Below are 21,331 nucleotides of genomic sequence, written 5' to 3'. Positions count from 1 at the left end.
ATACAGCACAGTGTCTGTAGTTAACACTGCATTGTATACTTAACGTATTTTAAGAAGGTAGATCTTACGTTCATATCAAAAGAAAAAAAAGAGGGGAGGAGGAAACTTCTAGAGGTGATGGATAATTTCAGAGCATCGTATATGGGGACCGTTTCTTGGGGGTACACTTACCTTCAAACTCATTAATACATATACATTATATATGTACAGCTTTTTTGGTCAGTCAGTCATACCTCAATACACACACACACACACACACGAATAAATGAATAAATAAAAACAAAAAGTAAAAATCCCTTTGGAAAAAGTAGGATTCTATTAATGGCAGAGTGCAGTCCGTGTGACTAATCTGCTCCCCATAGGAAAGGCTTCAAGGCAAGTCAGAACTTAAGACTTTAAAGCTTAGAGAATTGAAGTAGAAGGGGCAGGCAGGAAAATGCCATCCGTGGGACGGGGTGGAAATCCAAGTCCTGCTTGGCGAGGCAAGGGACTGCCGGCGGTGGGAGCAGAGGCCCCACCGGGGCTGCCACAACCACTGGCAGCTCACAGACTCAGGGCCTGAGCAGGGCTGCAGGCTGCCCTGGCCTCTCCCGCCACCAAGGTCCCAGAGAGGATGACATTCTGACAATCTGGAAAATCTGTACAGATGTTCCAAATTTCGGTCATTCATATACTGCAGTCACTGTTTTTTATCAGTTCCTTGCATCTCTTGTACTATTATTTACTTCCTATTTTTCTTTAAATGGACTCACTTGTTAATTTTAATAAATTATTTTAAAAGGAAACTTCGCTTGACCACAAATGGAAAACTAGCGTCACTTGTATCAAAAGGAAAGTAACTGGAAAACTCAAATTAAAGGGTCTTCTGTAAAACAGTAGACCTATACTCTTGAAAAAGAAATGAACCCAAAGAGATATGGCAGTTGAACGCATTGTGTGGCCATGAATTGGATCCTAGAGTGAGGAAAAAGTTGCTTTAAAGGATGGTATTGGGAAAACTATAAACACATATACTTAAGGCAACAGCTTTGTAACACTATTACATTTCCTGATTTTGACAATTTCACTATGGTTAAGAGAATAAAATCCTTATTCTTAGGAGATAAATGCTGCAATATCTAGGTGTGAAGGGCACTTACTGCAACTTACTCTCAAATGGCTAAATTAAAATAAAAAGAATTCAGGTATCATATGTATATGTATGGATTATAGAGTGAGAAAGACAAAGCAGATGAGACAAAATGTCAATGATGGGTGAATGTGTATGAAAGATATGGGAATTTATTGTAATCTTACCATTTCTCTGTAGGTTAAAATTTTTCAAACTATTACAAAAGACAGACCTAACACATCATTTTGTATGGACCTGCAACCATGGTAAGCCTGGGGCAGCTGCTCAATGTTTGCTGCTGGATGAACTATTATAATAAAAATGTGGGGGGAGGGTATAGCTCAGTGGTAGAGCGCATGCCTAGCATGCATGAGGCCCTGGGTTCAATCCCCAGTGCCTCCATAAAAAAATTAACCCTAATTCCCTTCCCTCAAAATTAAAAAAAAAAAATTTTTTTTTGAATGAGTGAATGAATAAATGAAGAAGGAAAGAAGGAAAGGAAGAAAGGGAGGAAGGAAGAGTGTCCATGTGCCCTCTACAAACACCTCAGGTAGTATCAGCGGTCCACACACTGTGCTGGGAAGTGAGAATGAGCCAGGAGGAACAACACAGAGACAAGCCATAGGGGAGTGTGAAACGCATCATGCGGGGCCATCACGGGCCAAAAATACATCTCGATGCCCACACTTTCCACTAAAGAAAAAGACAGAACAACAGACCCCAGGGACTCCTGCCCCGGGTGACTATGGAGGAGAAAGCCATGCAGCAGGGGTTGTGGAGAAGGAATATTGCTCTTCCTTCCTTCTTACTAACACCAACATTCCAACCCAAGTAGTGGCCAAAGACAGTATGATATAAGTGACCCCAGCCCTGATGGAAAGGATCTGCTGCTTTGGGTGGGAGGAGCACAAACAAGCTTTCAGGGCCAGACAAGAGAAATGCAAGCACCCAGCAGGCGGATGTGGGCTCCCACCTCTTCCCACTCTGAAGGGGACTCTTCGGAGACATCCAGCTTCTCCTGTCAGTTCCTGACCTGTAACTCACTGGCCTAATAATGACCACTGCCATCACTGTTTGTGAGACTTAACATTATTTAATACAGGAAGAAACAAGCCTGCTAATTATTGCAGCGAGATGCCTTCCATTACACGTGTCATGACTTCAGAGACACCAATGAGAAAAAATATGCATCTTAGAAATGATGAAATACAGCCCTGCATTAAGTTTCCAGTTCTTTCTCATGCTGCATCAGTTTCTCCTAACCATACGGAAATGAGGTGAGGTTAACCTGATTCACAAGAAGATGTTGAGGTTGAGAGCTGATGCAACTTGCCCAAGGTCACTCTGGACACAAACACGTGGTCCTGACTCCAAGGCAGGGTCACAGTACCTCACAATCTGCCCAGAGGACTGGCTGATGGAGCCAATCTAAGAGTTTCCCATGACAGAAGCCAGTGCTTTCCCACATCAGTGAAGGGAGCAGGCACAGGAGTCCATACATGAAGAATGGCTATACAATTACAAGGCAGAAGGAAGCCGGTCTCCCCACCTGTCTTCCCAGCATTCACAAAGCAGTATAGTGTGTTACAGCGGGTGATACAGTGGGATAAACCAATGTCTATTACAATATTCCAAATGCCCTGCTACAGTGTCAGAAGGTATACCTGATCGGATCTCCTTTCCAAATGTGAGCCCATCATGCTAATTTATGGCCTAAAGACAAGCATGAGTGTTTTGTCAAAGTAAAATACTTCCATTCATAAAATTTACAACGTGAGTTTTCTTTATATTCCCAATAGCAGAAACCCAATTTTGTTATTTATTATTGAGTAACCATTAGGAATATTTGAAATTAGCTTCTGGAGGGGAGGATAGAGCTCAAGGGGTAGAGCACATGCTTAGCATGCACAAGGTCCTGAGTTCAATCCCCAGAACCTCCTCTAAAAATAAACAAATAAGCCAAATTACCCCCAAAAAAATTAAATTAAAGTTTTAAAAATCATCTTGAAATTGACTTCAAAAAAGTGTGGTTCAAAAAAAAAAAAGTGTGTGGTTCTGTAACAGAGAAGCAAACCAACTTACATCAGAATTCTTTTTTGCTCAAGCAGCCAAAGATTAGAAATGACCTAAAATGTCTATCAATAATATCTGATGACATAAATTAAGACACATCTCTACTCCAGAATGATCTGCAATCATTAAAAAAAGGCAGTGATACACTTCATCAACACAAAATCATGTCTAAGATGTAATGGAAAAAATATTTAAAGAGCTAGAATAGTGCTCCCAGCATGTTACCACTTGTGTGTAAATTTATATACACTTGCATACGGAAAAAGAAACAAGAAACTGTTAAGCTAAGAAACAGAAATGGGAAAACTACTTTTTTACTGTTTATCTTTTCTTTTGAATTTTGCACCATGTGTACCTATCATCTATTTTTAAAAATACTATTTTTTTAAAAAGAGGAAAATCTGTGCTTTAAAAAAATACACAAACTGTCTTCAGAACCTTAACACAAGTTACTGTTCTAATCTTGTTCTACTGAATTATTTAGACAACTATGAGAAAATAAAAAGTCTTTCCCCTGTAGATGCTAGTGATTCATCCAACAACTCCAAATGTCTCTAAAAAGTTTATGTATATACACGTGCAGGGGAGGGCTCCAGCACCCTCAGGGAGTCTCTTTAAGACAGGAGAATGGCTCAGTGACGAATGTTCAGCCAACAGCAGCACCTGAGGCCAGACCCACAGGGCACAAGGGCTCCACAAAGATGAGTTTCTCAACCTCCAGTCCCTCAGCAGCCTGGTTTGTGGCCACTGAGTGGGGTTCCCACCTTGCCTCACATTACCCGTTTAGTAGGACAAGACATTAAATGTGAGTAGAGCAAGCCAAAGAGCTCACTGACAGATGTAAGACTTCACACTGTGCAGGAGAAGACCTACCAGTTCATGTCATCTAAGAAGACACCCTGAGGTAAGGGAAAAAAGTGTGTTTTTTTTTTTTAAGTTGCAAAAAGGCAAGATAGAGGGGAGGGTATATAGCTCAGTGGTGGACGGGTGCCTAGCATGCACAAGGCCTGGGTTCAATCCTCAGTACCTCCACTCAAAAACAAACAAGCATAATAACCTCCCCTCCTCCTGCAAAACAAAAAAATATTTAAAAAAAGACAAAACACACATACAGGGGACAGATGTCATGAAGACACATGAGAGAGGACAGCCACGTGATGATGGAGGCAGAGATAGGAGTGATGCATCTAGAAGTCAAGGAACACCAAGGGCTGGCAGATGCCAGAAGCTAGAAGAATCAAAGAAAGACTCTCCCCTACAGGTTTCAGAGGGAGCACAGCCCTGGGACACCTTGATATCAGGCCTCTGGCCTCCAGAATTGTAAGATAATTTGTTTTAAGCCACTCAGTTTGTGGTACTTTTTTATGGGAGCCCTAGGAAACTGATGCACTGCGAAAAATCTTTTAATCTTCACTTAACTCATTCCCTGAACAGATAAACAATGAAAAAGTCAAGGTGCTCAACACCATTAGTCATCAGAGAAATGCAAACTAAAGCAATAATGACAAACATTTCACACCCATTAGAAAGGCTGAAATGAAGGCTGACAACATCAAAAGTGAGGGTATGGAGCAACCAGAGCCTTCTGACGCTGCTGGTGGCTACGTCAAACGTCAGAGCCACTCCAGCCAATTCTTATAAATTAAACATACATCTATCCTATGGCCCAGCAATTCCACTCCTAGGTGTTTACTCAAGAGAAATGAAAATATATGTCCACAAAGGATATATACAAGAACATTCATAGCAATCTTACAACAGCTAAAAAGTCCAGCATCAGGAGAACAGACAGACTGTGGCATGTCCATACAATGACCTCCTGCTCAGCAACAAAATGGAATGCTCTGTGGGCACGTGCAACAGTGTGGGTGAATCTCAAAATAATTCTATTAGCAAAAGATGCTAGGCTCAACAAAATATACATCACATGATTTCACTTATATGAAAAATAAAGACAAACAAAACTAAAGTTACAGAAGTCAGAAAGGGCTGGGGGAAGGATAGGGAAGTGCCTGCAATGTTGTGGAGTGATGGAATGTTGACACCCTGTTTGGGGTGGTGGTTACATGGGTATGTACAATTTTTAAAATTCAGTAAACTGAACACTTAAGACATACTTCAACTAAAAGAAGGGAGGGTCTGATATAACACAGGCAGGCAAGAATCATCAGTGGACACTAAAATCATTAGGTAAAAGTTGTTAGGGAACAGGATACTTGCTCCGTGCCAAAGCATCATGCCTTAGGGGAAAAAAACTACCTGTGCCACAGCAGTCAGCACCTTACCCAAGTGACCAACCAGACTAGCATTCCCAGCAGGACAACTGTTAACGCGCCTTCTGATATGATGCAGAGTGAAACCGCACCACCTATGACATATCCTTGCCAAAAACGTAGGACCTAAATCTAACCAAGCCTCTAGACCAAACTTCCAGCGTGCAGAAAATACAGGGAATAGAAGAACAGTCAGGGTGGGAAGGGATAAGTTGGGAGTTTGAGATTTGTAGACACAAATATACATAAAATAGATTAACAAGTTCATACCGTATAGCACGGGGAACTATATTCAATATCTTGTAATAGCTTATGGTGACAAAGAATATGAAAATGAATAGATGTATATTCATGTATGACTGAAGCATTGTGCTGTACACCAGAAATCAAGACCACATTGTAAACTGATTGTACCTCAATAAAAAAAAGAAAAAAGAACAGTTAAGTGATACCATGAGGAAACAATCAGACAAATCTAGAATACAGGATATTCTATAAGACAACTGGCTTAGTCAGTATCACTAGGGGGAAAAAAAAGAGGTACGAAGACTGCTCTAGATTAAAAGAAACTGGGGGAGGGTATAGCTCAAATGGTAGAGTGCATACTTACCACGCATGCTGTCCTGGGTTCAATCCCCAGTACCTCCATTAAAATCCCCAGTATCTCCATTAAAAAAAATCAATAAATAAATAGGTAAGCCTAATTACTTCTCCCTCAAAAAAAAAATAAATAAAACAAAACAAAGTGTGTCAGGAAAGCATTGAAGTGTTAAAAAAATAATAATAAGATAAAAGAAACTAGACACATAAAAACTAAGTGCAATGCAGAAACCTTAATTAACTCCTGGTTTTTAAAAAGGCCATAAAAAGCACCCTTGGGTGAAGAAAGCTGGAGTAACTATTCTCATATCAGACAAAATAGACTTTAAAATAAATATTGTAATGAAAGACAAAGGAGGGCATTACATGATGATAAAAGGGTCAATCCAGCAAGAAGATACAACATTTATAAATGTAAATACACCCAATACAGGAGAACCAAGATATATAAAGCAAAAGCATTTTTTGGGGGACAATTAGAAATTCAAATATGAGAACCAGAGATTAGATATAATAGAATTACTATTAATTTTTAAGGTGTGAAAATGGTATCATAATTAGGTAAGAGAATGTCTCTCTTCTTAGGAGCTGCATGTGAAGGACTTAAAGGTGAGATGTCATGAACTCTGCAACTACTTTTCATGGTTAAGAAAAAATTTTATTTATACAGCATATGTATAAGTTAAAAAATGGCAGAATGTTAATAATTACTGAATCTAGATACAAGATACATGAGTGTTCATTACAGTATTCATTCAAATTTTCTATATACTTAAAATGTTTCATAATAAAAAACTGGAACAGAATAAAATTAAAAGGGGCCTAAATGCAATGAAGTGCCCAGAACAGGTTCCTGAAACAAAACAAAACAAAATACGTTAGTAGAAAAACTGGTGAAATATGAATAAACTCTGTAGTACATTTAATATTATTGCACTAATGCTAATTTCCTAGTAACTGTGCCTTCGTTATGCAAGATTCAGGAAGGAGAAGTTGGATAAAAAAACGCCCTGTACTATCACTGCATATTTTCTATAAATGTAAAATTATTCCAAAATAAAACCTTTTTTTTTTAAGGGGGCAACCAGTGTATAAAACCTCTAAATTTTCACTGGTTTTTAATATGCATGTAATTGAACAACTTCAAGATCCAACGTTTACCACTATGACCTTCTGCAAATATCTAGTTTGGCACAAAAAGACCCCAAACGTGAGAAAAGCTTCCATGGGACCACATATGGGACAGAAGGGATGCCACGTTTGTACCCTCTGCCTGGGCATCAGGGCTGCAGGCCAGACAGGGGGCTTGGTCCTTGGAGGAGAGTGAGGCTACTGTCTGGGTGCAGCTACCTTGTTCTGGCTCAGAGAAGCTTTCCTTAGTTCAGCAAAGACACAGGTTGAACTGTCTGCTTGTGCAGCACCGACTGCAAAAGAACTGCAAAGATGAGGAACACAGCAGTGTCAATTTATGTCCCTTCCCTGGTCTGCAGAGCCCCCAGCCACCCACCTTTGCGAGCTAAATCAGATTAACCAAGTCGCCACATCACAGACATCTGTGCAGTTTTTGGAGTGTCTATCAGATTTTCATTCATATTATCTCATTTAATCGTGGTAACAGCTCCCATTTTACAAAGGAGGAACAGAGGACACCTAGCCCCTCTCTACCTTCGCTGAGTCATAAACACTTTTCACCGGAAGCTCTCTCTTTAACAGGAGATGCTGGTGCTTCACCTGACTCACACGAACCGCATTCACTCCTTCCCTCTGAACTTCTACCAGCCTTATACTGTGATGAATCAGAACAGGTAAGGGATGTGAAAACACTTTTAGCCTTTTGTCAAAGGGGAGTGTGGGTGGAAGAATGTGGTTGAAATCCAAGTAAAAATCTACGACTTTTTTAAAAGCAACGTCAACTTGATAACACGTCTGTGCTGCTGGGACTGCGTGGTGGCTACAGCACAGAGCACGGAGTCACACGGCTGGTGCGCAGCCTCGGCTCCACCAGGTGCCGCTGTGTGACCTTGGGCGGGTTAATCGCCCTCTGAGCCTTAGGTGACTCATGCGGCAAATGGAGATAATCCCAGTACGTAGCCCACAGGGTTGTCTGAGGACTAAATGGAATTATCTCAATGCCTGGCATACAGTGAGAACGCAATACATGGTAACTATTACTGGTATGCCTTGTACAGACATGGTTCTGATTTACACCTTTGTTTTTTAAAAGAGCTTTCTCCAACTATTAGTGCTTGAATTTGGGGCTGAGAGGGCCCCTGGAAACCATGGAAGGCCATTTTAGGGGTAAGGAAAGTTCTCCAAATTTTTAAAAAATTGTGGTCCATAAGAGGAGGATCTTCAGAATTAGATAATTATCTGGGTCTCCGGGAGGGTGGGAGCCACTGAGCTCCGTCTGTTCTATCTCTTGCCACTATTTTGTAAATGTATATTATTTATACCACAACCACAGCAATATCTACCTCGCAGACTAAAAACCAGAGGGTTGAAACTTTTAAATGATAATAAATATCATGAAAAATGTCTCTTGCATGGAAAATGAAGAGGGACAAAGGCCCACTTTCCTAATAGCTGGGGCTTCAGCCCCAAATCTCAAAACAGAATTAAGAGGAACTCTGGGCGGTACCTTCATCTAGGCTTAGTAAGTCTGAATGACTAGAAATGAAGCAGCCAAACACCTGTTTGGCTGCCTTCTGTTCCAAGCCAGAGCACAGCCTCAGCTCTTCCCACCGCCTTGGCAGACCAGCCAAAGGTCTGCGCTCACACCCTGGTGGGTGTGGGGACAGCCTGGAAGCCTCCAGCCTCATCTCCCCGAGCCATGCAGGAGGGAAGGCAGCATCAGAGAAAATGAGAGCTGGCCAAGGAAGGAAGATAGAGAGAAAAGCCTCTATTCCCGTGCAGGCTCTGAGCCAGGGCTGGGTATCGGTTAGCACTTTAAATATGGTAGATCAGATCCCTGTCCTCCAGCCAGGCAGGGAAGGGGCTGTTCCTCCTTGAGCCCCGCAGAAATGAGGCATATACCTCCAACGACATCAAAGACCCACGACTAAATGACATTCAGTCTCATGAAAAGATACTCCCTTTGCTAACCTTTTGCACTCCTTCTGACTCGTCAAGGAGAGTTTCTGCATTGTTGGTGTCCCACTGACACCTCCTTGACCCTTAGTAACTCCCTTTCTTTACCAGGGACGGAGTAAGCCTCAACCTTAGACACTGAGGCAGGTAATAGTATCAAGTAGGAATTTAGTAACATTGTTTTGTGTTCTTTTTATTATGGTTGCCTTCTATTTTGGAGCAAATAACAATGATGTCCATTCATGATAGAGATGCAACATCCCTTTTTAAGTACATTTGTAGCTTTAAAGAAAAGAAAGGGAAGGGAGGGAGAAAAAGACTAAGAAATAATAGATTTCTACATGAGAAAAATATAGCACACTTTCCTACCTACTGTGACATTTTCTTGACACCTCCAACGGCCCATAACTGTGCTGACCACTACCAGCCACCAGCCACATACCACATACAACCCTTATTTAATTACTACATGACTAGAGTCATTTAAATAATTAAAAAGTAAATAAAATTTTAAAAATTCAATTCATCAGTCGTACTAGCCACATTTCAAGGGCTCAATAGCCACGTGTAGCTGACGGCTCACCTCACTAGACAACGCAGCTACGGAACATTTCTCCCACCACAGAAAGTTCTTTTGGTCAGTACAAGCCTAGAATGCCACTCAAAGCTCACCTGGCTACTCACCTGGTGGTGGTACTAAAAGGCCTGGCTTCTCCCCAAGTAATGGACGTTTGGTAGGCTTGGGAGGGAGGCATCCCAAAGGTGCAGGCCTCTTGGAGGGGACTGCCAGAAGTGGGGGAGGGGGAAACAGACCTTTGGGGTTGACCAATCCTGCAGAGAACAAAACCAAAACATAAATGGGAAGATGCATGATGAACCCATTCCAGCTGTTTGCCCCAAAGGGACATTTCCTAATCTTTAGAAAGGGGCTGAGCAGGGAGCACCTGCCACGCACACCAAGCCCAACCTCAGCTCCTCAAAGCTCTGCCAAGTCCTCTCTGGGCCCAGACTGTGATTCAGTGATTATCCAGGGCTCAGCAAACTAGAGTCTGGGGGCTAAATCCAGCCTACTGTTGGTTTTGGTATGACCTGCAAGCCAGAATGGTTTTCTCATTTTCAAATGGTTACATTATAAATGGTTATATCAGTACATACATAATATCCTTAATTTTGCTTCTTGGCCTGAAAAGTCTAAAATGAAATATTTACCATCTGGCTCTTTAAAAAGAAGTTTGAAAACCCTGGGCCTAAGCTCATGCCCGTCCTGACATCCTGGTCCTCCACCTTCACCTTCTCACAAGTGGGTTTTGTTCCAAACATTCTGTTTTGACACAAAAGACCCAGAATTGCCAAAGTAATACTGAAGAAAAAGAGAAAAAAATGCAATACATTTTCTCAAACATCCAAAGCACTTAGGTTCCCAGACAGGTCATAAAGGCAGACCCACAACATATCTGAAGCACTCTGTTCTTCAGAATCTAACATCCATCCACCCAGGACATGGGTCCCCAGTGGTGCAACACATGGTCCAGTGCCCTGTCACCTTGCTCTTGGTGACAGTCTGCCAGGCACAATCCTCACCCTGCTGAACAGGACATTTTCTCCCAGTTCTTGCCAAGGTCCTGAAGCAAGAACCTAGCCCTTTTGGAAGGTCTAGAAGAGTTTTGTTTTTAAACTAATGGCAAGGATGGGAAACCATTCAAGGCAAAAAGATTTCTTCCTGAGCCCTCCTCCCTTTTATTCACTCACTTCTCATGGGAAGCGACCAGGTAGTAAGAACAGGCCTGTGGCTGAGGCACAGGGGAGTGCTGGGACAACAGGAGAAGGAAGGGAAGAAACAAAGACATGGCAAACAAAGTGCAGGCTGTGATGGGGACAGAGAAGATGCTGAACTGATACACCCTCGCTCACCCTGAAAGTCAACAGGTCAAAAAGGGAGGGGGTGCGGAAATGCTCGTCCCTAGGGCTGTGGAGCTTCAGTGCACTGACACTGCCAACAAAAGATGTGTGTACTACAGCTAGAAAGCAAGCGGGCACATTCCCTCAATTATGATCCACAATAATAGTCAAGGTGGAAATATTGTGCTCACAGGAAAAATTTTTGGTTCAAATAACCCTTGTTCACATAGGAGGCCAAAGCAATAGATGACTCTTATGAACAAATGCATCTCCAGGTCTAAATTTTATTTAAGGTCCAAGTGAAAAGCCACCTTCCTAAGAAGACCTCACTGACAACTTCCTCTTTAACATGGAAGATTGAAAACATGCTCTCATCTGGTTCCTCCTCCGCTCCCGCTGCCAACACACAAGGAGGACAGGGGAGGAGACAGAGTGTATGAACAAATGTTTGGGAAGGTGAGGAACAGAAGGGATGGTGACTAAATGGAGGAAACTACATCCTAGGTGCCTGAACTCTTTACCCTCAAGAGCAGGGGAAAGCTCCAACACTGGACGAACCAGGAACCACACCGGGCTGACCACTGGGCTTGAGTGGGAGTCTGTGCCCACCCAGCTCTCCTCCCAGAGGTAAGAGATGGATGTCTGATGAACCTGCGTGAGCAGCAGGATCCAGTGTGGCCCAAAGTTAGTCAGCTCGGGATTTCCTGTCATACAAGCCAATCAAGTCCCCTTGTTGTAAGCTAACTTGAGTTGATTTTCATGTCACTGGCAATGGGAGAAGTCCACAGCACTAAAACTTCATCTTAGGCAGATGTTGGATACTATTTAGCACCAACTGCTCAGAAAAGAAACCTCAAAAACACTACTTCAAAGTACCGAGGACATTTTTCACAGAACTAGAACAAATAATCCTAAAATTTATATGGGATCACAAAATACCCAGAATTGCCAAAGCAACACTGAAGAAAAAGAACAAAGCTAGAGGTATAATCCTCTCAGACTTCAGACAATACTACAAAGCCATGGTAATTAAAACAGTGTGGTACTGGCACAGAAACAGACATATGGATCAATGGAACAGAGTAAAGAGCCAGAAATAAACCCACATACCTACAGGCAATTAATCTTAAACAAAGGAAGCAAGAATAGACAATGGAGAAAAGACAGTCTCTTTGGCAAGTGGTGTTGGGAAAAAAGGACAGCTGCATTTAAATCAATGAAGTTACAACACTCCCTCACACCATACACAAAAATAAACTCAAAATGGCTTAAAGCCTTAAACATAAGACAAGACACCACAAACCTCCTAGAAGAGAACATAGGCAAAACATTCTCTGACATAAATCACAGCAATGTTCTCCTGGGTCAGTCTACCCAGGCAATAGAAATAAAAGCAAAAATAAACAATGGGACCTAATTAAACTTATAGGCTTTTGCACAGCAAAGGAAACCATAAACAAGACAAAAAGACTAGGAATGGGAGAAAAATACTTGCAAATGATGTGACTGACAAGGGCTTAATTTCCAGAATATACAAACAGCTCATACAACTCAGTAACAAAAAAACAGACAACCCAATCCAAAAATGGGCAGAAGACCTAAACAAACATTTCTCCAATGAAGACATATAGATGTCCAATTAAAAAATGTTCAACATTGCTAATTATCAGAGAAATGTAAATCAGAACTACAGTGAGGTATTACCTCACACCAGTCAGAATGGCCATCACTAAAAAGTCCACAAATGACAAAAGCTGGAGAGGATGTGGAGAAAAGGGAACTCTCCTACACTGTTGATGGGAATGCAGTTTGATGCAGCCATTATGGAAAACAGTATGGAGATCCATTAAAAAACTAAAAATAGACTTACCATATGATCTAACACTTCCACTCCTGGACATATAACTGCAGGAAACTAATTTCAAAAGATACATGCACCCCAATGTTCACAGCAGCACTATTTACAATAGCCAAGACATAGAAGCAACTTAAATGTCCATTGACAGATGACTGTATAAAGAAGTTGTGGAATACACACACACAATGGAATACTACTCAGTCATAAAAAAGAATGAAATAATGTCATTTGCAGCAATATGAATGGACCTAGAGATGATCATATTAAGTGAAGTAAATCAGGAAGAGAAAGATAAATACCATATGATATCACTTATATGTGGAATCTGAAAAAATGACACAAATGAACTTATTTACAAAACAGAAACACTCACAGACATAGAAAACAAACATGGTTACCAGGGAAAAAGGAGGTGGGGGAAGGATAAATTGGGAGTTCGGGATTCGCAGGTACCAACTACTATATAGAAACAGATAAACAACAATGTCCCACTGTATAGCACAGAGAACTGTATTCAATATGTTGTAGTAACATATAATGGAAAAAAATAAGACAAGGAATATATATAGATATATATATATGTCTGCATAACTGAATCACTATATTGTACCCCAGAAATTAATGCAACATTGTAAATTGACTATAACTTCAATTAAAAATAGAAAAAAATTTTAAAAACACTACTGAATTCAGAGTGCTCATTATGACAACTCGAAGTCACTCTAACTGAGGTCACAAACCTTGGTCAAAGAGCTTCTCTAAACCTCTCCCTGTATTAAAACTTAAGGCAATTCATTCAAGAGAAATAGCACCCATTGAACCTCAAAGCATCTCTCCTGTCTTCTGAAATTGGAATAGTCATTAAAAACATAGCAACAAACACTGTCGCTGCTCTAAACTATCCTGCATCCTCAGGAGAACTCTCATGGAAACAGAAGAGCGACCACTAGGTCGTATGCCGAGAGGGAAGCACTGACCAGGCAATGGAGGGAGACTGCTTGGCCTCTCACCTAACAAAGGGGACTTGACAAGAAGTGGGGGAGGAGGGCCTACGAAGGATCTCTTTCTGGGGGTTGGAAGAAGTGGAGGTGGCTTGCCCACGATGAGGGTAGTTCTGCCTTGAAATGAGGAATGATCACTGCTGGCCAAAGGATTTGGTGTCTCAAAGCCTGGAAAAGTGAAGAAAACAAATGGTCAGCAGAAATCTGCTGCAGAGGCTAGCAAGCTGCACAATTACTCAGGTAATTCCAGAAAGATTTTTGATTCTTCTGACTTAGAGGTTTCTATAATCGAAAAGCAAAAGGATGTTAGCTAGACTTACTGTGGTGAGCGCTACAGAACATAAACAGGTAATTGAAGCATTATGTTGTATACTCGAAACTAATATGTTAAATGTCAGTTTTATCTCAATAAAAACAAATTTAAAAAATAAATTAAATAAGCACTCAGAAGAAAAAAACAAAACTGCTATGCTTTAAAAAGCTTACGGATTCCATCCCCATCCTGAGAAAGTAAGTTCAATAAAAATACAAAAAATAAAATACAGTCCACATTTTATAAGAATAACAATTTCTTTAAAGCTTTAACATGGTCCTGTAATGTCATCTGCTTTTCCCTACAAGGGACAAGTGATTATTATTTTCTTCTCACCTACTCAACTCAAAACAAGCAATCTGAAAAGTCACTACTTTAAGGACTTGACTTGTAACTGGAGTGCTCTTTAAAACAGGTGAGAGTAGGAACTGCTTCTTTACATTTACCACATACTTCAAAGTACTCTTAAAATGTCTCAATTAATAACAATAACAAAAAAACAAACAGAATCAGAAAAATAAACTGAAAGGGAACTAGAACTGTTTCCTACATGTCCATCTATATAGAGAGGGCATCCTATTTATACGTTAAAAATCTGGTTCAAAAGAAAATTTAGCTTCAGAAGAAGCATTTCAGTCTCAAAAGGCTAAACATTAAAATAGTGTATTCCTGGAGGAGGAGGGTGTAGCTCAGTGGTAGTGTGTGCTTAGCATGCACAAGATCCTGGGTTCAATCCCCGGTACCTCCACTAAAAATAATTACTAAATAAACCTAATTATGTGCCCCCACAAAAAAATAAAAATAAATAAAATAGTGTATTCCCACCCAGAATATGTTCAAATCAGATACCTCTGTATTACAGAGGCACATTCTCTCAACTAAATGAAAAGCTGTTAGTTTTCTTTCATACATGGATTTTTCAGAAAAGGATTTTCTGGGATTTAAAATAGGGAAAGAAAAGGGATGGTGCCAAATACCTTCCAGTTGTCCTTTCCTGGTCTTCAGGTAGTCGATGAGTACATCCAGCTCATTCCTGTACAAATGCTTGCCCTCGTTTAACAGGAAAAGAAGATGCTGAATGCCCGAAGGGACAGAGTAGCTGGTGAGGCACTCCCGGGCCAGGAAGTCATCTACCAGATCTCCAGCCCTCAGAGAAGTTTCAGTGCGTTCCTGCTGCTCCCGCTTAGCAAAAACTCTCCTATGTTCTTTAGCCACCAGCACCAGGGCATCCTCCAGGGGCATATGCCGATGTACTAGGGACAAGAAAGAGCTTGCTTTACATCAAATGGGTGCTCTGTTTGCTTTTAAAATACGTTTACAAAAAGACAAGAGGAAAAGCAATCAGAAGATAACATGGTTAGTCTAAGAACATGTTTAAACTGTCTCAGCTTTCAGTACAGATGTGACTGTCTACTGACTCGAGAGACCGGGACCCTCAACAGCAGGTGCCGTGTCAGATTTCAAAATCAAACATCACATTCTGTTTCAAAATTATAACATGTGACAGCGTGGTCTACTGTTTCCATATACACCCTTATTTCACAATTGGATAGCTTCATGCTAAGCTGAGAGAGAGGGGGTTGGGGAGAGAGAGAGAGGAGAGATATGTAGCATGTATGTCAATGGGAATTCTTAGGGCTAAACAAATCTAGCCTAAAAAAAGAGACAGGATGCAACTTCAACCATCACTGACTACTGGAAGTTTTTAATTAAAAAAAAAAAACTGAAAATGAAGGTTTTCATTTGGGTCCAGTAATCAGGGTGTATGATTTGAGACGAGTGTGATTCACAGAAGAAACCAGGACCTGAGAACAGCAGCCTCTAGATGGGGAGGCGGGGTGAGAAAAGAGTGAAGCAGGGGCTGCTGTTTCTCGTTATGAACTTTTTAGTGTTTATCTTTTAACTCTGCATATGCAGTATTTTGGTAAAAGGCAGACAGATGGACAGACATGCGGTGCAGGGCTTCCTGGCTCTGTCATTGCAGCATGAGGTGTAACACACATCCTCTGTGTGCCTCTGCACTCTTTGGTTCAGGTGTATGGGGCCTTAAACTGTGTTAAAACCTTTCCAGGTCAGGTCAGGAGTGCTCTGGGCCCTCAATATTACACAGAAAATGAATTCTAGACACCTAGCATAGCTTTTACATAACTTGATGGCTGTAGTCAGTGCACAGTCTTCTGATCTCCCCTAGGTTTATTTACTGAGAATGAGACCTAATAAAAGTTTAATTTGAGACAGGAGGCCCCTACCCTGTCTTGCCATATATCACGTGCTTCTGAACAAATTTTGGACCCAAGGGACACCACAGAACTACAGTGGAGATTATGGTATTTGGCTAAATCTTAAACTGTGTTTATTAAGGTTACATTTAGGAAGAAGTATGAATAGATATTTGTCTTCAGGTGCTGAAGTTTCATTGTTTGACTATTTTACATATTTGTCTCAGCACAGAAGCAGCTCCACATGCTTTTGAATAATGGCTGCATGCAAGGTATGAAGCAAACTGTCGGCTACAAAGCATTGTGAAAGAGAGTCCAGCTAAGACTAGTCTTACTAAAACAGACGCAGCTTATAGGAGAAAACAAAGTGTTCTTTTTACTTATGATCTGAGTTCAATAATTAAATTCACAAATGAGAAATGAAACACTTACCTATTAATACTTTTCTGGACATGATGAAGAAGCTATCTTCTGAATTTGTAACATGTTAAAAGTAGATTACACTTTTCCTGAAGTAATGCTGGGTTTTTCTAAAGTATTTTAGTATTCAACAAATTATTCAACCTACTTATTTTAGTGATAATTTCCTAAATGATTGTGCATGAACATAACACTTAAGTAACCAGACATGATTCATCTTTTGCACAATCTGTTCAAATTATACAGTTCTCCATCCCCACCCCAGGAGACTGGGATTTGTAATTTTTGAAAGTATGCATTTTCTTTCACATTTTCAGAACTTATGTACCACATAAATGTGGTTTAGTCTTATTATTTCTTTAAAATAAATTGGACATTTTTCTATGCTTAGAGAAACTGCTATTTCATACTCTTTGAGTATTGAGCAAGGGCTGGCCAGATGGGTGTGGGTGGCTACAAAGAGGCAAAGCAAATGGACTGGTCAGAATAAAAGGTATTCTGGCATCCCCAAGATGATGGGGAGCAAGTGTTCTTCCCTATTGTTTTTTCAGACCCAATATGATGGCTGGAGTATTGAACATCAACCCTACGCTGACTTCTCTGCAAGCTCCAGAAGCTATAAGCAGCATATAAATCCAGCTACTAGTGCTCCACAAGGTCTCTGCCCAAAGGAAAGATCTCCTGACTCAGCAATGAACATCCTACACTGCTAAGAACACTAGAGCCGGGATGGACAGTCCAGGGTCTGTTGGAGAAGTGTGCCTGGCTGCTGCTTACCTGGACAGAACAAGGAAGCAAAGTTGGCCTGACATCTTGCAGAGGGCCTGGCACACAGGAGGAGCTCAATATATCTGGACTGAACAGAACAGTACCAAGAGCTTCTGCAAAGACGAGAGGACTGGAACACCCATGCTTGTCTGACTATGACTCCAGGTAAGCTGCTAAAGGCCCTACTCAAGGCAGCCCCCTCCTCCCTCGAAGTAGCAGCTCTGACCAGGAGGGAGAAGCTGAGGGTGGTCTAGGACATGTGCATCCGCCAAAGTCTGGGTATTTCAGGGAGAGGGGAAAGAGTTCATTTCCGTGAATTCTCGTTTTATGTTCGAGATCTCATAGAGAAGGCAGAGTTGGCAAGGAAGATGTAAGAGAATGAAGGGGATAACGAACTTGGAGTCTCATTATCACCAAAGGCAGAAAAAATGATGATGGGACCTGGTCAAACGTACTACATAAGAGACCTGAATTGGTTACATAATATTTTGGATGCGATATTTTGGATCCTTAAGTCAGAAGCAATGAAGACAATTTAAGTTTCAACTGTCTACAATATACCAAAGAGAACTCTGTGATAACATTTCAAGTCATCTTTTCTTAACTGGATCCAGTTTAGTTACTGACAAATGTGAACCTTCAGAATGTACTGGCATACAAAGGAAAAATATTACATTTTTAAAGCAGGATCTATTTTAGATGATGGTTCTAGATTGAGCTAAACTTACTTTTGATAGACTCATGAAGCATAATTACAGTGCAGGAAGAAAGTTTTACGTTGGACTGTTCGACAAGAATACAAAATGGGGACCCATCGTCTTTAACTTCCTGGAGTGCTCGAGTGAGGCTCGACTCAGAGGCGAGGTGAATCATTTCCACCACAAGGCCATGATCCTGCAACCGATGACCTATAGCTATTGCATATTCCCTGAAAAAAAAAAACCACACACACACAAACAAGAAAAAGGTGGGTTACTTTCCATCAAACAAACGGGGCAAAAAAAAATCTATGTCACCAAGCAGTTGTTCCGCAGATACTTTGATGCGCCCAAACTTAAGTAAGTGAGGTCCAAGACACTATATTTTTACTGTATTTAGATAAGTGAGGTGGGAGATGCCATATTTTTCCAAAAATCATGCATGAGCTACAACTTATTGTCATTCCTAGACACACCGAACACATTCAAAGGTGTGTTATCCATCTGATGGAATCAGTTAAGAGAACTGGAGGCAATTCTGACTAAAAGGAAGCTTACTTTTGTGAAAACATAGAGTCCTTTTATGGTTTATTATGTACATAACTTTATAAAGAAAGCAGAGTATGTCAAAGCTATGTTTCTGTGTGGCATGATACACTGGGTAAGCACCATGTATATGGCCAGCATTTTTCCAAATGGAATCATTCAAGTGTTATTTGATGAAGTCATTTCAATTTAAAGACTAACAAAGAAAAATTTTAATTGTTTTGAAGAACAAATGAGACTATTATCTTCAGAAAAATGAGACAGTGCTCATTTACAATTAGTTTCTGGGATATACCAATACTTGTTGAGGTTACTACCGCTGAGACAATTCCTTGCTAAAGAGTAAATGGATGATACTGGAGTTAACCATCTCAGTCAGCATCAACCATCCCATAACTTAACCTTTGATCAAAACCCAGAGTCATCTCATCACCTACTTCCTTAGCCTCGGTCCTCAAGTCCTGAAGAATCTGCCCTAGACCACTCCTTTGGGTTAATGCTTCCATTCCTGCCCAACACTTGCTTAGAAAGCTACAAAGCCCTCCTAACATAGCTTTTAGCCTTGATTTCTTTTCTCGCCCCAATCATTCTACATGTCAGTCTTAGTAATCCTGTTAAAAGCACTGCGTTCAAAACGGCCCTAGTAACTGTTCAGCATCCTAAATTTCTTACCCTAGTGTTCAAAGTCCTGGCAAGACATAGCTCAAACCTATCTTAATAGGTTTTGTAACCCACAGAGCTTCCAACATTCTGTTTCTCTCCCCAAATTTAATTTCTTGTGATCTTAGGACAATCAACTCCCCCCACAGTGTTTCCAGCTGTGCCTTCCTTGCCATTCAGTTGGCTAGACTCTTAGCATCCTCACCTCAAAGGCCCAGCTCAAATGATATTATTTCCTAAAGCCTCCTTGATTCATCTTGTTGGAACCCACAACGGTAATCCACTCTTCCTTGGATGCATACTCTGCTCAGAACAACTCTTGGCATATTCCATCTTCTAGTTGTTATTTATGCTCGTTTTATTTTATTAGACTGCACATGGTACAAACAGGAATTGTTAATTATCTTTATGTTTCTCACTGTGCCCAGCACAGAGCTTTACACATTAACAGTGCACAAAATTTATATTTTGTGAATGAAAAATTAATATGATGGCAGGAAAAATGCTTTTCTGGCAATTTAGGAGAGAATGGATGATTTCAGAAAATAAATTCCAAGAAGAAAACAAGAAAAATATGAGATGGTTCATATTTACAGAGTGACAGCCCATGAGTCAAAATTATCACAAAAATGACTCACACTAGATGATGTGACTTGAAAATTAATTACTGTTTTGGACTATAAAGGAATGAATTAGCCAACTAACTTATCACTACAAATCTTCCCGACACTGAAGTGACAAGAGAGCCGGCAGCGTGGCCTAGTTTACAGATTCCCTGGCAGACGCAGACCCGCAAGGCAGAGGTCCTAAAGGATAAAGGTCTGGCATTTAGCAGAACGCCAGGCAGAGGAGTGACCACCACTCCAGACGGAGCGGGGAGCAGAGCAACCTCCGGTACTCCTCTCCCACAGAACTCTGCACTCAAATTAATACCAGTCAGCCTGGCTCCAGAGATGGGAAGGTGGCAAGAATATCAGTATTAAGGTAAGTCGAATGGCAGCTGGAGTCACTCACAATTCTAAAAGAAGCGCAGGCTGCTACAAGTTGGGTGGGATTCTTGCTACAAGTTTTGAGAAAGCTAATGTAGTGAAAAACTCATGTCATTTCCCTGACTGATGCAGAGTATGGTGGCAAAGCTGCCAACTGTTGAGGGAAAACAAAGCTACTATGCATGCAGAGTCTTTACCGCCTCTGGGTTCAAAATCAGTTTAAATTACATGATCAAATTAATCCAGGGCACGCCTGGTTGTCTTTCAATTATTAAAGGGAAATTCTATAATTTTCTAATGTAAAAGGAACTGGCCTCTCCCACCCTCCCCGCGCTATGACTGACCTCATTTCTTCTAGTACGCTGTCTCCCAAGGTCCAACCCAAATAACCCTCCAAACGAGATGGAGCTATAATTTTGCTTTCACAAACTCAGACTAAAGATGCCATCTACAAATAAAGTAGATTTCTATAAAGGAGTTATCATAGAATAAAAATTTTGGGTCACTTTAAAATTGCAGATTTTCACATTAAAAAAGTGAGGAAACCAATGCTACCTTAATGCTGGGCTATGTTTTGTGTATGCCTGGCCTCCTGTTCAGGAATCACTAGTTCTCATCACGTCTGGGTCTTCAGTATCACTCACACAGGACCTAGCCTGGAGTAACTGTGGATGCCTGCAGCCGACCATTTGTCTATGTGCCAGGCTCCTTGCCAAGTACGATGAAACCTGACATAATCCGGACACAGTTATCATCATATGTGAAGTCCTTGTCTGCCCTCAAGTGCCAGGCAGTGGCGAGATCAGGGCACTACAT

The 21,331-nt window shown here is 41.0% G+C and overlaps 1 protein-coding gene and 1 non-coding gene across 2 annotated transcripts; one reads left to right on the top strand and one right to left on the bottom strand.

The window, feature by feature from the left end:
- Positions 1–1,440: 1,440 nt before the first annotated feature.
- TRNAA-AGC (transfer RNA alanine (anticodon AGC)) lies at positions 1,441–1,513 on the top strand. The gene has a single exon. It is a non-coding gene; the product is annotated as a tRNA-Ala (tRNA).
- Positions 1,514–6,733: 5,220 nt separating this feature from the next.
- On the bottom strand, positions 6,734–18,536 carry LOC123618755 (nuclear receptor coactivator 5-like). Its single transcript, XM_074371231.1, has 6 exons — positions 18,351–18,536; positions 15,193–15,468; positions 13,912–14,070; positions 9,829–9,975; positions 7,408–7,492; positions 6,734–6,910 (listed from the first exon to the last, which is right to left on the bottom strand). The coding sequence occupies exons 1-5, from the start codon at positions 18,493–18,495 to the stop codon at positions 7,434–7,436; spliced, it is 786 nt and encodes a 261-aa protein (XP_074227332.1). The 5' UTR covers positions 18,496–18,536; the 3' UTR covers positions 6,734–6,910; positions 7,408–7,433.
- Positions 18,537–21,331: the final 2,795 nt, after the last annotated feature.

The sequence above is a fragment of the Camelus bactrianus genome, chromosome 9 (genome assembly GCF_048773025.1).
Source record: "Camelus bactrianus isolate YW-2024 breed Bactrian camel chromosome 9, ASM4877302v1, whole genome shotgun sequence".
Classification (NCBI taxonomy): Eukaryota; Metazoa; Chordata; class Mammalia; order Artiodactyla; family Camelidae; genus Camelus; species Camelus bactrianus.
Note: the sequence above shows the minus strand (reverse complement) of the source record. Positions and strands in the feature narration are given on the sequence as shown.